The sequence below is a fragment of the Cetorhinus maximus genome, unplaced genomic scaffold (genome assembly GCF_964194155.1).
Source record: "Cetorhinus maximus unplaced genomic scaffold, sCetMax3.hap1.1 HAP1_SCAFFOLD_409, whole genome shotgun sequence".
Classification (NCBI taxonomy): Eukaryota; Metazoa; Chordata; class Chondrichthyes; order Lamniformes; family Cetorhinidae; genus Cetorhinus; species Cetorhinus maximus.
This window is the reverse complement of record NW_027596355.1, coordinates 32,119-47,358: the sequence shown is the minus strand read 5'-3', so window position 1 is coordinate 47,358 and position 15,240 is coordinate 32,119. Positions and strand designations below refer to the sequence as shown.

At 43.3% G+C, this 15,240-nt stretch overlaps 1 protein-coding gene across 1 annotated transcript in view; it reads right to left on the bottom strand.

Moving 5' to 3' along the window:
- Positions 1–15,240, bottom strand: part of LOC144673613 (adenosylhomocysteinase A) — a 50,787-nt gene that overhangs the window by 10,103 nt on the left and 25,444 nt on the right. The window contains exons 6-7 of the mRNA XM_078535362.1: positions 5,440–5,527; positions 2,990–3,107 (exon numbers count right to left, since the gene is read on the bottom strand). Of these exons, the coding sequence (XP_078391488.1) occupies positions 2,990–3,107; positions 5,440–5,527 (206 nt within the window). The remainder of the gene's footprint in view (positions 1–2,989; positions 3,108–5,439; positions 5,528–15,240) is intronic.

Genomic DNA, 15,240 nt, shown 5'->3' with positions numbered 1-15,240 from the left:
GGTACAAGAGCAGGTCACATGACCCCTCAAGCCTACTCAACCATTCAATAACCCATCCTGCCCTGCCCCTATATCCCTTGAGGTGGAGGCGGGTTGCCTCACATCCTTTAAAAAGTACCTGGATGAGCACTTGGCACGTCATAACATTCAAGGCTATGGGCCAAGTGCTGGTAAATGGGATTAGGTAGGTAGGTCAGGTGTTTCTCCTGTGTCGGTGCAGACTCGATGGGCCGAAGGGCCTCTTCTGCACTCTGTGATTCTGTGAACTAGGGATGGGCAATAAATGCTCGCCCAGCCAACGAAGCCCACATCCCATGAATTAAGAAAAAACATCTCCTCCTTATCAATTTTAAACCCTTCTAGTGACTGAGTTTCCTCCTCTGTCACCATGGCCTGGACAGCATCTACCTCGTAGGTGAAGACAAATGCAAGGTATTCCTCAACCATGCCTCTTGCCTCTATGTTTAAATCCCCGTTTTGGTCCCTAATCAGCCCGACTCCTCCTTTTACCACCCTTTTACTACTGATGTACTTATAGAATACTTTGGGATTTCCTTTTATGTTCCCCAGAGGTCAATGTTAGGGCCCTTGCTCTTCCTGATATATAAATGACTGAGACCTTGGTGTACAAGGCACAATTTCAAAATTTTATCTTATTGAATGGCAGGGCAGGCTTGAGGGGCTGAATGACCTACTCCTGCTCATATTTCTTATGTTCTTTTAAACAAAACTTGGAAGTATTGTGAACTGTGAGAAGGATAGCGTTAAACTTCAAAAGGGCAGATTGTTGGACTGGGTGGATAAGTGGCAGATGAAATTTAACACAGAAATGTGAAGTGATTCATTTTGGTAGGTAGGAAAAACAGGGGCAATTTAAATAAAGGGGCTTTCTATTATTCTTTGCAAAATTATAAGCCACCTCTTTTAATCTGATCTATTTAGCTCACCACAGATAGATCTTTCTTGCTGTGGTTATGTTTCTTAAATGAAATATATTTTTGCTGAACATTTTGAATTGTTTCTTTAAATGTTTCCAACTGTCTTAGCACCCCACCTTTTAGCCTATTTACCCAATCATCCTTAGCCTGGTCTCCCCTCATACCTATGTAATCGACTGGGTTTAAATTTGAGATTCTTCTTTGCGGTTGGCATTTGTTATTTTCAAGCTTAATGTGGAATTCAGTTGTATTATGATCACTATTTCCCAGTAGATCTTTTACTATGACACGACTAATTAATCCTGCCTCATTGCACAATACTGGATCAAAAATATCTGGTTCCAGAACATGTTGCTCCAGGAAACTGTCACAAAAGCATTATACAAACTCACCTTCCAGACCACCTTTGCCAATATGGTCTGGACTATATGAACATTAAAGCTGTCCCACTGCACAACCATTACATTGCCTTTGTTACAATCTTCAATAATTTCTTGGTTAATGTCCAATGGTATAACTACTATTAGGGGGCCTATCGTCTATTTCCACCAGTGTTTCTGATTTTTGTTGTTTGTTCCTAATCCCCACCCATACAGATTCTATTTCCTTATTTTCTGAGCCAAGAGCCTTTCTCACTCATGTCCTTATGTCATCCTTTATTACCAGGGCTACCCCTCCTCCTCTTCTATTGTCTTTTTGACATGTGTACTCTGGAATATTTATTTCCCAATCTTGGTCACCTTGCAACCATATGGTAGTTAGATCTCCATTTGTGCCAACAGTTCTTCTATCTTATTGCAGATGATCCACACATTCAGATTAAAAAAAACATAAAATTGAATTCACTTTATTATTATTATCTACATGGACCTTACCCTCTGATGCACTATTACCGTTAAACCTTATTACCTTTCCTGTCCCGCTCACCTTCTCTTTACCCACATCAAAATATTTATCTATTGCCTCAACTTTTATCTTTGGATTTCTAAATCTCCCTTCATCTGAACCTTCCTCCCCCTCTTAGTTTAAAGCAATATTTTTCCCTACCCTGCCCTTATTTGCTGGTGCAGTCTATGTTGATACCCTCTGTCCCTCACCGTGACACTCTGGCTACCATTAGCTGTATCGCTCTACCCTGCAACATTGTCTTGTCCTTTCTCCAACTTTCCAAATCTCCCCTCTCTACAGCTCTTGAATTACAGGTTGCCAGGACACAGGTCCCAGCGCAGGTCAGGTGGAGACTGTTCCAATGGTACAGCTCCCTCTTTTTTCAGTACTGGTGCCTGTGCCTCATGAATTGAAACCCATTTCTCCCACACCAATCTTTCAGCCACACATCCAACTCTGATCCTAATTACCCCACGTCAATTTGTTTGTGGCTCAGATAGTAACCCAGAGATTACAACTGTTGTGGTTCTGATTTTGGACCCAAGCTGCACTTACTCCCTCAGCAGACCTCCTTTCTTAGTCCTATTAATGTCGTTGGTACCCACATGGACCACGACAACTGGATTCCCCCCCCTCCCACTGCAAGTTCTGCTCCAGCCACGGGCTGATGTCCTTAACCACGGTGCTATGGTCAGCTTGCTCATCTTCCTGCAGTCCCTGCTCTTGTCCTGCTGCAAGAACCTCGAACCTGTTGGACAACTGCAGGGGCTGAGGTTCCCCCATTGCTGGTCCCATACCTGCCTCACTCTCAGATACTAGCCCATACTTTTTCAAATGCCAATTAACTTTGGCCTGTGAGATTAATTCATATAGATCAGTGCTTTGAACATTGTGAAGCTGCCATTCAAGCTGCTGCTCCCTTAACTCTCCAATGTGCTTTGGTCTCAGCCTCAAAGGAACATGGGCACCATCTAGTGGACAACCATGACACTGCTATCTCCCTCACTTATTCTGTGATCTCCAGGTTAAGATAGCCATCTTGGTAACAAAGTAGGGCCAGTGTCTGCTGAGGGCCCAATAGTCAATAGGAACTGGATCAGAGCTGCACAAACCCATTTCACAGTTGAAGCTCTGGAGTAAAATCAACCAAAGTTGTCACCTACCTGGGGTTTAATGTTCACCATCTTGGCTGCGTTTTTATTCAGCCATTTTACATCCAGCTCAATATCAAAATGGCCAATGTTACAAACTATTGCATCATCTTTCATTTCTTGAAAGTGTCTGAATGGGGCAGAGACAAAAAGGGAAAAAAGGGATGAGGAGACAAAAACAAAACATTCATCAGGATATTTTTTTTATTCATTCATGGGATGTGTGGGCATCGCTGGCTAGACCTGCATATATTGTCCATCACCTAATTGCCCTTAAGATGGTGGTGAGCTGCCTTCAAGAACTGCTGTAGTCCAAGGCAATTTAAACAATTAGACAGAAGTGCTGCTGATAAAGAATTAGGAGGATACTCAAAATCTGTCAGATGGTCAAAAATCTACTTTTTGTCTGTTCCACACCAATTACCTCTTCTTATCCCAGAAAGTTAGGCAATGTGACAGCAGGACATCTCCTTTCCGGTGATAGAGGGGCCCCCTTAGTCACAATCTCTGGCTATTCTATTTTCTACTCTGGGCATTTGTGCTTAAATGCATTGGCTGTTCAATATAAAAGCATAGCAGGAATGCAACGGAATGGTTCAGGCTAAGGCTATTGGCCATTACGTTTCACTCACCAATAATCTTACGTTTTTCAGTTGATACGTGGACACCCAAGGACCCAAAATGGGCGGATAGGAAGTGTGCACCTGCAACATTTGGTTCAGGACAAGAATGAGTTGACCTCTGCCTCTACCTGAGCAACTGTTTAGTCCTTTATCTGCAAAGGGTCTGGAAGATCTGGCACAACCATGGTTTGCTTTTACAGCCAGCCCTAGTGCGGGCCAATAGTAGGGGAAACACATCCAGGAATCAGTGGCAACCAAAGGTAATAACATGATGTGAAGCTGAAGAACTAACAGTTCCCTTTGTGATCACACATTAAAAAGGACCCTCATCATCCCCACCCAGCTCCCATGCTTACCTTCATCCCTCTCATCAACACTGCTTCCAATATGAGATCCTCAACAACCACCACCCCCATGCTATGGGGATGAAAGAGCAAAGGGAACTAGGGCTGCATATTCACAAATCTTTCAAGGTGACAGATAAAGCTGATATGAAGTTTAAGAAAGTGCATTGGATGCTTGGCTTTGTAAAGATGGGTTTAATGCCAAACAGGAAAGTCATGATAAACTTCCAAAAATCCTTAATTAGGCCTCAGCTGGAGTATTGTGGACAATTCTGGGTGCAATATTTTAGGAAGGATGTCAAGACCCTGGAGAGGGTGGCAGATGTGGCTAACCAGGGATGTGATGAGGGTAGTTATGTTGACACACTGGGGAGGCTGTCCTTACAACAGAGCAGGTTAAAGGGCAACCTAATAAAAGTATTTAAAATTATGAGGGATTTTGAAAAAGCAAATAAACAGGGATCATAGGTTTAAAATAACTGGCAAAACCTAGAGGGGAACTGAGGAGATCATAGATTTAAAATAATTGGCAAAACCTAGAGGGGAAGTGAGGAGAAACTTTTCCTGGGGGCTATGATGATTTGGAACACTGTCTGAAAAGGGTAAAATCAGATTCCATTGGAACTTTCCAAAGGCAGTTGGATCGGGAAAAACAAAAATAGCTGAAAAAACTCAGCAAGTCTGACAGCATCTGTGGAGGGGGAAGGCAGGATTAATGTTTCGAGTCCTTGGCTTGCTGCAATGTTCCAGTGAAGCTCAACGCAAACTGGAGGAACAGCACCTCATCTTCCGACTAGGCACTTTACAGCCTTCCGGACTGAATATTGAGTTCAACATCTTCAGATCATGAACTCTCTCCTCCATCCCCAGCCCCTTTCCGATTCCCCTTTTTTCTAATAGTTATTATATTCTTTTAATTTATTTTTCTTTTCCCACCTTTTTCTATTATTATTTTTAAATTTATTTCCATCCATTGTTTTATCTCCACCTTTTAGCCTATTTTGATCCCTTCCCCCCACCCCCACTAGGGCTATCTGTCTGCCACTTGCTCATCTTGCTTTCTACCCATAATGTCACCATTAGCACATCCTTGAGCTAATATCACCACCGTCAACACCCCTTTGTCCTTTTATCTATGACATCTTTGGCAATCTCTCCTTTGCCTTCCACATGTTCCACCCCCTTAAACAGCTTATATTTCACCTCATTTCTATTTCTCTTTAGTTCTGATGAAGAATCATACAGACTTGAAACGTTAACTGTGTTCCTCTCCGCAGATGCTGTCAGACCTGCTGAGTTTTTCCAGCTATTTTTGTTTTTGTTTCAGATTTCCAGCATCCGCAGTATTTTGCTTTTATCGCAGTTGGATAGGGACTTGACTAAACTGGACCTGGAGCTAACACAAGCTGAATGGTTACCTACGATCCAATGAGTTACTCAGGTGAAACTAGGCTGACTGATGAAAATCAGAGGAGTTCAGCACGTCAATTCCTACCTTCCCACAATGATATCTTTGCAGCCAGTTGTTGTCACAAAGATATTTCCCTCTTTACATGCCTCATCCATAGTTGTAACCTCATAACCTAAAAAAAAAAATTGGATAATTTACACAGGAATCAATGAGGCAAAGAAGCAGCGCAAGGGCTTTAATTTAGCAAAGCTCAACTATTGATCTAGCACAAGTCTCGATTACTGTTATTCAATTAAGTGCTGAAGCCCACAGTTTAAGTTAGTTGGGAGTTAGAAGGGGAGAAGAGAAAATCATTCTGTTCCTTGGATTCAAATCCAGTTCAAAGAGGAAAGTCGTGGTCTGTGGCTTACGTGTAAAATGTTTTAATATTTTGAAATTTGGCATTTGGAGCGTAATGGAGGAAAATGTGAACTTGTCCACTTTGGCAGGAAGAATAGGGTCCCCCTTGTCCTCACTTATCACCCCAACAGCCCCCGCATTCAAAGGATCATCCTCCATTTCCGCCAACTCCAGCATGATGCCACCACCAAACACATCTTCCCTTCACCCCCCCGGCGGCATTCCGTAGGGAACGTTCCCTCCGTGACACCCTGGTCCACTCCTCCATCACCCCCTACACCTCAACCCCCTCCCACGGCGCCTCCCCATGCGAACACAGAATATGCAACACCTGCCCCTTCACTTCCTCTCTCCTCACCGTCCAAGGGCCCAAACACTCCTTTCAAGTGAAGCAGCTTTTCACTTGCACTTCCCTCAACTTAGTCTACTGCATTCGCTGCTCCCAATGCGGTTTCCTCTACACTGGAGAGACCAAACGCAGACTGGGTGACCGCTTTGCAGAACACCTTCGGTCTGTCCGCAAGCATTACCCAGACCTCCCTGTCGCTTGCCATTTCAACACTCCACCCTGCTCTCTTGCCCACATGTCTGTCCTTGGCTTGCTGCATTGTTCCAGTGAAGCTCAACGCAAACTGGAGGAACAGCACCTCATCTTCCGACTAGGCACTTTACAGCCTTCCGGACTGAATATTGAGTTCGACAATTTTAGATCTTGAACTCCCTCCTCCATCCCCACCCCCTTCCCGTTTCTTCCCCCTCCTTTCCCCTACTAGAGCTATCTGTCCCTTGCTTGTCCTGCTCTCCACTCTTAATTAGCACATTCTTTTAGATATCACCACCTTCAACACCTCTTTGTTCTTTTGTCTGTGACATCTTTTGATTATCTGCCCCTATCACCGCTTGCTTGTTCCAACAGCCACCCGCCCCTTCTCCCCAAACCCCTTAAACCAGCTTATATTTCATCCCTTTCCTATTTTTACTTAGTTCTGTTGAAAGTTCATGAGGACTCGAAACGTCAACTTTGCTCTTCTGCGCCGATGCTGCCAGACCTGCTGGGTTTTTCCAGATATTTCTGTTTTTGTTTAAGAAAATAAGGTTCTGGACTTGGTTTTAGGGAATGAAACTGGGCAGGTGGAAGGGGCATCAATGGGAGGGCATTTTGGTAGTGATCATAATTCAGTTGGACCCAATGTAGTTGTGCAAAAGGACAAAAGGTAGGAGTAAAAGTTTTAAACTGAAGAAAGGCCAATTTTATTCAGCTAAGATGTGGTTTGGCAAAAGTGACTACAAACAGCAACTTCAAAGTAAGCTAGTATCAGATTCAGTGGGAGGTATTCAAGGAGAAAATAAAGAGGGTTTAGAACAAATATGCTCCCCGAAAAAGGGCGAAACTCAGAGAGAGAGAGACTGCCTTGCATGTCAAAAGAGCGCACAAAGTAGGATATGGCAAAAAAGGGAAGTATTTGACAGGTACTGTAGAAAGGGTACAATGCTGTAGAAAGCTTAAAGGAGTATAGAAAGCGCAAGGGTGAAACTAAAAATGAAATTAGGAAAGCAAAGAGAGGGTATGAAAAAATGCTGAAAATGAAAAGATGTTTTATAAATGCATAAAGACCAAGAGGATAACAAAGGAAAAGGTAGTGCCTATCAGTGCAAAACCATAAATTGTGTATGGAGGTAAAAACACTTGAACAAGGCTCTTGTGAATAGTTTGTTTGTCTTCACAAAAGGGGGTGATGTACACATTGTGGTTAAAGAGGAGGGTGTTTCTATGAAGTGCCTTCAGGCCCAAGTTGTTTGTGTGAAGCACTGGGTGGGATAAACAGTGAGGGGGAAAACATAGAATCTTCGAGAGTAGATAAATCGCCAAGCCCAGATGAAATGTATCGCAGGCTAATAAGAGAAGGGAGGAAATAGCAGAAGATCTGCCCACCATTTTCTAACCCTCTCTTGCTATAAGCATGGTGCAGAGGACTGATGGATTGCTAACATTGTACACTTGTTTAAAAAGGGATAAAGGGATAACCCGAGAAATTGCAGGTCAGTCAGCCTAACCTTGGCGGTGGGCAGATTGTAAGAAAAACAGAGGAATTGTATGTACCATCATTTAGAAAGTGTTAGGGGGAAATAAAGGGATACAGTAATTATTAGGGAGAATATAGGGGTACAGTAATAACTTATTGAAAGGGAATAAATTACTTAAAATCTCCAAGCACATTGGCAGTTAAACGTTACCAGATGAACCTTGTACAGCCTTAGGGCCTGCAAACAACAGAAAGGCCTTGGAGCCGGACTGCAGTCAGAGCATTGGCAATAACAACTAAGATTAAGTGTGCTCTTCAACAGATAGGGGAAGTACAGATGGCCCCGGAGGGAAGGTCCCTGCCTGGGTGAAAAATAGGGACACGCGATGCACGTATCTGTTACGAGATGTCTGTTTAATGTAAACCTATATGTTGATGAGATCGGAATCTGGAAACTGTTCTTGTACATGACCAATAATGGATAAATATGTTGAACATTTGTAATTTAGCACAGTGCTATCTCAAGCTGTATTGAGATGGTGTTCTCCTTGCAATTGTTCGAATAAACGATCGTAACCTGTACCTGAGTCTCCTGTGGTCCGTTCATCAAAGTCACCACATCGATTTGGCGTAGTTGGCAGGATACTTGGATCGGATCCTCGGGACAGCTCTGCAAAGTGGGTGAATACATTCATTTACCACCCATAGTTAGTGCAGTAAGCCTACCCGAGAACGGTCCGGTCAAGTATCAAAGAATCAGGAGGAGGGCTCAGGACAGGAGATAGGAGGCGCCAGGGGTAAGAGGCAGAGCCGTGCAGATGGGCTAGCAGGACCAGAGGGCCGGTCATTACCGGAGAGAGGAGGCAGAGCTGTACTGGTGGGTTCTGGTTTGAAATATAACCTTAGCCAAAGCCGCGCAGGGAGGTTCATAGCGGAACAGCAGTCAAAACTAATCACTAAAACTGCAGAAGGAGGGGTGGAACCCCCAGAGAACATAGGAGAAACCTATGTGGGTGCATTGCATGGAAACCTTGCATTTCCTGCAGCTTGGTCCAAACATCTGGGTTGTTATGCTGAGTTTTAAGTCTCAGCAGTTCTTTAAGCAAAACCTGCTTCTCCCCCGGGCTGAATGGTACCTGCTTAACCTTCTCCGTAACCCTCTCAATCTCCTCCTCCTCCCACTATTCCCCAGCCCCCTTTCTCCCTTCGGGTTTTAATTCGCCTTTCCTGACTTTACTTTTCCCTGTGGGTTCCACCCCTCCTTCTGCATTTTTAGTGATTAGTTTTGACTGCTGTTCCGCTATGAACCTCGTAATAGAGTCCACGGTTCCCCAGTCGAATTCCATAGCATTATTCTGTTTACCTAACGGCATTCTATTCCTATTTTCTGTCTATCTCTGCGCGGTACGTTCGCACGGTCCTAACAACTTAATTATCTGAGGTATGTGCGGTTTCACTAGGGTCTGGCCTCCCTGCGCGGCTTTGGCTAAGGTTATATTTCAAACCGGAACCCGCCAGTACGGCTCCGCCCTCTCTCCGGTAATGACTGGCCCTCCCTGCGCGGCTCTGTCCCCGCTAGCCCATCTGCACGGCTCTGCCTCTTACCCCTGGCGCCTCCTATCTCCTGTCCTGAGCCCTCCTCCTGATTCTTTGATACTTGACCGGACCGTTCTCGGGTAGGCTTACTGCACTAACTATGGGTGGTAAATGAATGTACTCACCCACTTTGCAGAGCTGTCCCGAGGATCCGATCCAAGTATGCTGCCAACTACGCCAAATCGATGTGGTGACTTTGATGAACGGACCACGGGAGACTCAGGTACAGGTTACGATCGTTTATTCAAGCAATTGCAAGGAGAACACCATCTCAATACAGCTTGAGATAGCACTGTGCTAAATTACAAATGTTCAACATATTTATCCATTATTGGTCATGTACAAGAACAGTTTCCAGATTCCGATCTCATCAACATATAGGTTTACATTAAACAGACATCTCGTAACAGATACGTGCATCGCGTGTCCCTGTTTTTCACCCAGGCAGAGACCTTCCCTCCGGGGCCATCTGTACTTCCCCTATCTGTTGAAGAGCACACTTAATCTTAGTTGTTATTGCCAATGCTCTGACTGCAGTCCGGCTCCAAGGCCTTTCTGTTGTTTGCAGGCCCTAAGGCTGTACAAGGTTCATCTGGTAACGTTTAACTGCCAATGTGCTTGGAGATTTTAAGTAATTTATTCCCTTTCAATAAGTTATTACTGTACCCCTATATTCTCCCTAATAATTACTGTATCCCTTTATTTCCCCCCAACAGAAAGGCATGGAATAATCAAGAAGTCAACATGATTTGATAAGGTAAAAGCAAAAAACTGTGGATGCTGGAAATCCAAAACAAAAACAAAAATACCTGGAAAAACTCAGCAGGTCTGAAAGCATCTGCGGAGAGGAACACAGTTAACGTTTCGAGTCCGTATGACTCTTCAACAGAACTAAGGAACAATAGAAAAGAGGTGAAATATAAGCTAGTTTAAGGGGGGTGGTGGGACAGGTAGAGCTGGATAGAGGGCCAGTGATAGGTGGAGATAACCAAAAGATGTCATAGACAAAAGGACAAAGAGGTGTTGAAGGTGGTGATATTATCTAAGAAATGTGCTAATGGTGACATTAAGGGTAGAAAGCAGGACGAGCAAGGTACAGATAGCCCTAGTGGGGGTGGGGTGGGGGGAAGGGATCGAAATAGGCTAAAAGGTAGAGATAAAACAATGGATGGAAATACATTTAAAAATAATGGAAATAGGTGGGAAAAGAAAAATCTATATAAATTATTGGGAAAAAAGGGGGGATCGGAAAGGGGGTGGGGATGGAGGAGAGAGTTCATGATCTAAAATTATTGAACTCAATATTCAGTCCGGAAGGCTGTAAAGTGCCTAGTCGGAAGATGAGGTGCTGTTCCTCCATTTTGCGTTGAGCTTCATTGGAACAATGCAGCAGGCCAAGGACGGACATGTGGGCATGAGAGCAGGGTGGAGTGTTGAAATGGCAAGCGACAGGGAGGTCTGGGTCATGCTTGCGGACAGACCGAAGGCCTTCTGACTCCTTCTGCTCCCCCATCTTCAATCTTAGTTAACTGGCACTAAAACTCAGTCCAGGTTGTGTGTGCAGATCAGGGGGCTCTGGCATAACTTTCCACTGCACTCCACTCAACTTTCCCATCCCCATCTCATATTGTCAGGTAGTCCTTCTTGCCTTCTGCCACTTTGCCTGTTAGCTAAGCTACTATTACAGAGCTTGATCTGAAGCATCAAAAGGACAGTGGTCTTTTGCATAATTTGAATATAACAAATAATAAGAATAAAATAATCAGCTTCCTGTGTGGTATAAATTTTGTTCTGTGCATTTTTCCCCCGTTGGAAATGTACCAGTGAAAGAATGGGGGAACATATGAGGAGTAGGCCATTCAGCCCCTCGAGCTTGCTCCACCATTCAATAAGGTCATTGCTGATCTGACTGTAACTTCCGCCTACCCCCAATAACCTTTCACCCCTTTTTTTAAAATCAAGAACCTACCTACCTCTACCTTAAAAATATCCAAGGACTCTGCTTCCACTGCTTTTAAGTAAGGGAGTTCCAAAGACTTACTACCCTCAAAAGAAATTCCCCTCAACTCTATCTTAAATGGGCGAGCCCTTATTTTTAAACAGTGACCCCTAGTTCTAGATTCTCCCACAAGAGGAAAACATCCTCTCCACATCCACCCGGTCGAGATCCTTCAGGATTTTTGTTTCAATCAAGTTGCCTCTTACTCTTCTAAACTCCAGTGGATACAACCCTAGCTTACCCATCCTTTCCTCTTAAGACAACCTGCCCACTCCAGATATTAGTCTAGTAAACCTTCTCTGAATTGCTTCCAATGCATTTACATCCTTCCTCAAAAAAGGAGGGCAACAGTGCACAGAGTACTCCAGATGTGATTTCACCAGTGCCCTGTTCACAACTGAAGCATAATCTCCCTACTTTTATATTCAATTCCCCTCACATTAAACTTTAACATTCTATGTTACCTAGCTTACCTAATTACTTGCTATATCTGCATACTAACCTTTTGCGATTCATACACTAGGACCCTCTGAATCTCTGAGCTCTGCAATCTCTCTCCATTTAGACAATAAGCTTCTTTTTTATTCTTCCTGCCAAAATGGACAATTTCACATTTTCCCACATCTTTTCCCATTCACTAAACCTGTGTCCCTTTGTAGCTTTATGTCTTCTTCATAACTTACTTTCCTACCTATCTTTGTGCAATCAGCAAATTTAGCGACCTTACCTTCAGTTTCTTTATTCAAGTCATTTATATAAATTATAAAAAGTTGAAGCCTCAGCACTGATCCCTGTGGTACGCCATCCTGCCAACCAGACCCATTTATCCCTACTCCGTTTCCTGTTAGCCAATCTTCTATCTATGCCAATATGTTACCCCCTACACCGTGAGCTTTTATTTTCCATGATAACCTTTGAACTGGCACCTTATCAAATGCCTTCTGGAAATCTAAGTACAGTACATCCACCTTTATCCACAGCACTTCTGACACTTTCAAAGGGCTCCAATGAATTGATTAAACATGATTACCCTTTCACTAAACCATGTTGACTCTGCCTGATTGCCTTGAATTTTCTAGGTAATAAATGTAGGATTGGGGCCTGGCTGTCACGCCTTCAGTCATATAGCCATCAGCACACATCAAGAATAGACATTTGGGTATGGTACAGAAGAGCTATCAGTGAATAGGCTCAGTGGATACAGGAAGGGCACTGTCACACAAGGAGGGTAGGAGTGAAAAAAAAGTCTGACCAAATACGTATACCTTGAATCTGTGCAAAATACCCAGCTATACAATTGAAAAGAGCTTTAATGGTCATTTTTATGACTCTCTTTTTGAGCAACGAGTTATTGAACTTGGACTGTGGGAGTGGGGATGGAAGTGATGCAACTTCAGTTACAAAGTTACAAACAAGGTGACATTGTAGAAGAGGAAAAGTGAAGCAGCAACAATGTTTAATGCTTCGATATCACAATCAGAATTCTGAAACACCAAAACCAACTTCAGAACTAAAGATTAACTATCAATAAACCTTGCTCAGTTGAAACACAAGATTTGACACTAAGCTGGATCTACCGCCTTCCCTCTACAGCTGTTATACAACTCAACCCTTACAGGCACAAAGGAACTACAGTGTCCTGTGAAACCTGCTCTACAGCATGGAGCTACACATGAACTCAGGAAAAACAGCAACATTTGCTTAAGAAGCTTCCACTTATATAATGTTTTTCATTCGCTGGACATCCCAAAGAACTTCATGGCCAATGATGTATCTTTGAAGTGCAGTTCCTGTTTCAGCAAAGCACACCAGTCAATTTGTGCTCAAACTTCCACAAACAGCAATGTGATAAATGACATAATCAGTACATCCAGTGGTTCCCCTTTATCCATAGCATATGTGACACCTTCAAAGGACTCCAATAAATTGGTTAAACATGATTTCTTTCACAAAACCATGTTGACTATGCCTGATTACCTTGAAATTTTCAAAATGCCCTGCCATAACATCTTTAATAAAAACTTCTAACATTTTCCCTGTGACAGATGTTAAGCTAGCTGGCCTGTAGTTTCCTGCTTTGTCTCCCTCGCTTGTGGAATAAAGGAGTTACATTTGCTATTTTCCAATCTTAAGGAATCTTCCCCAAATCTAGGGAATTTTGGAAAATTAAAACCACCTCATCAACTATCTCACCAGCCACTTTAGGAACCTAAGATAAAGTCCACCAGGGTCCAGGAACTTGTCAGCCTGCAGCTCCAACAATTTGCTCAGTACCATTTCCCTGGCGTTCCTCCCTCCCTTCCAATTCCTGATTTAGAGCTATTTCTGGGATTACTTGTATCCACTACAGTGAAGACTGATGCAAAATATCTGTTCAATTGATCTGCCATCTCCTTATTTTCCATTATTAAAACCCCAGACTCACTTTCTATAGGACCATACTCACTAAGTCTCTACAGAAACTCTTACTGTCTGTCTTTCGAGTTCTAGCTAGCTTTCTCTCATATTCTACTTTTCCCTCCTTAATCTTTGTGATTCTTTGCTGTTGTTTATATCCTGCCCAATCTCTAACCTGCCACCCATCTTTGCGCGATTATATGCTTTTTCTTTAAGCTTGTAACTGTCTTTAACATTTTTAGTTAATCACGGACGGTGGATCCTCCCTTGGAATTTCTCTCTCTCGTTGGAACCTCTATTCTGTGTATTCTGAATTATTCCCTTAAATGTCTGCCACTGCATCTCTTATTGACTATCTCTTAACCTCATTTACCGGGTCACTTCTGCTTTCATGCCCTCATAATTGCCTCAATTTAAGTTTAAAATAAGAGTCTTGGACCCACTCTTTTCTCCCTCAAACTAAATGTAAAATTCAATTGTATTATGACCGCTACTACCTAGGGATGCCTTTGCTATGAAATCAATAATTAATCCTTTCTCGTTACACAATCCTAGGTCTAGTATAGCCTGCTGTCTTGTTGGCCCCAGAACGTGCTGTTCTAAGAAACTATCCTGAAAATATTCTATGAACTCATCTAGGCTACCTTTGCTCATCTAATTTTTCCAGTCTACATAGAACCATAGGACAGAATTTTGCCCTTGACATACGGGATGGGCAGGGACGGTCGGAAAGCCACCTGTGATTGGAGGCGCTCAGCGATTTTACACTGGCAGGCCAATTAATGCCCACCCAGCATGGTACACGAGCGGCAGAGCTGGGGGAGGTACTGGAGGAAAAGAGTGCGAGCAGGCCTAGCGCGAACTTCATGCATGCGCACTGACAGCGCAGAATAATCTCCCTAAGGCACGGAGCTGCCTCAGGGAGATGATGAATATATTGAACAAATTATTGAACATCAGAAAAATTTAACAAGACATGTCCCCTCGTGTGACTCTGTCACATGAGCAGGGACATGTTTTTAATTAAAACATAAAGTTTTTATTTTATTTGTATTTGCTTTTAGAAACCTCATCCCGTTCCTGCCAATGGATGAGATTTCCAAAAAAATTACAAAGGCCGCTTGGCCTTTTCGCCTGTCTGCCAACCGTTAGGTTGAATGGTCAGTGAAAAATTAAACTCGATTAACAACTTAATGGCCTTAATAGGCCTTTTAATTGCCGGTGCACCCGCCGACCAAACTATCACGCAAGTGCGTGTTGACATTGGCACACTTGGCCGTCATTTCAAGCTCGGTTGGGTTGGGGGCATACCCACCCACCGAGCTAAAAATTCTGGCCACAGAAAAGTTACAGCACCATTCAGCCTATCATGTCTGCACCAGTCATAAAAAAAGAAAAAGAAGCTAGCCACTCATTTTTAATCCCACTTAGCACGTTACAGCACTTCAGGGCAAATCTAGGTACCTTAAA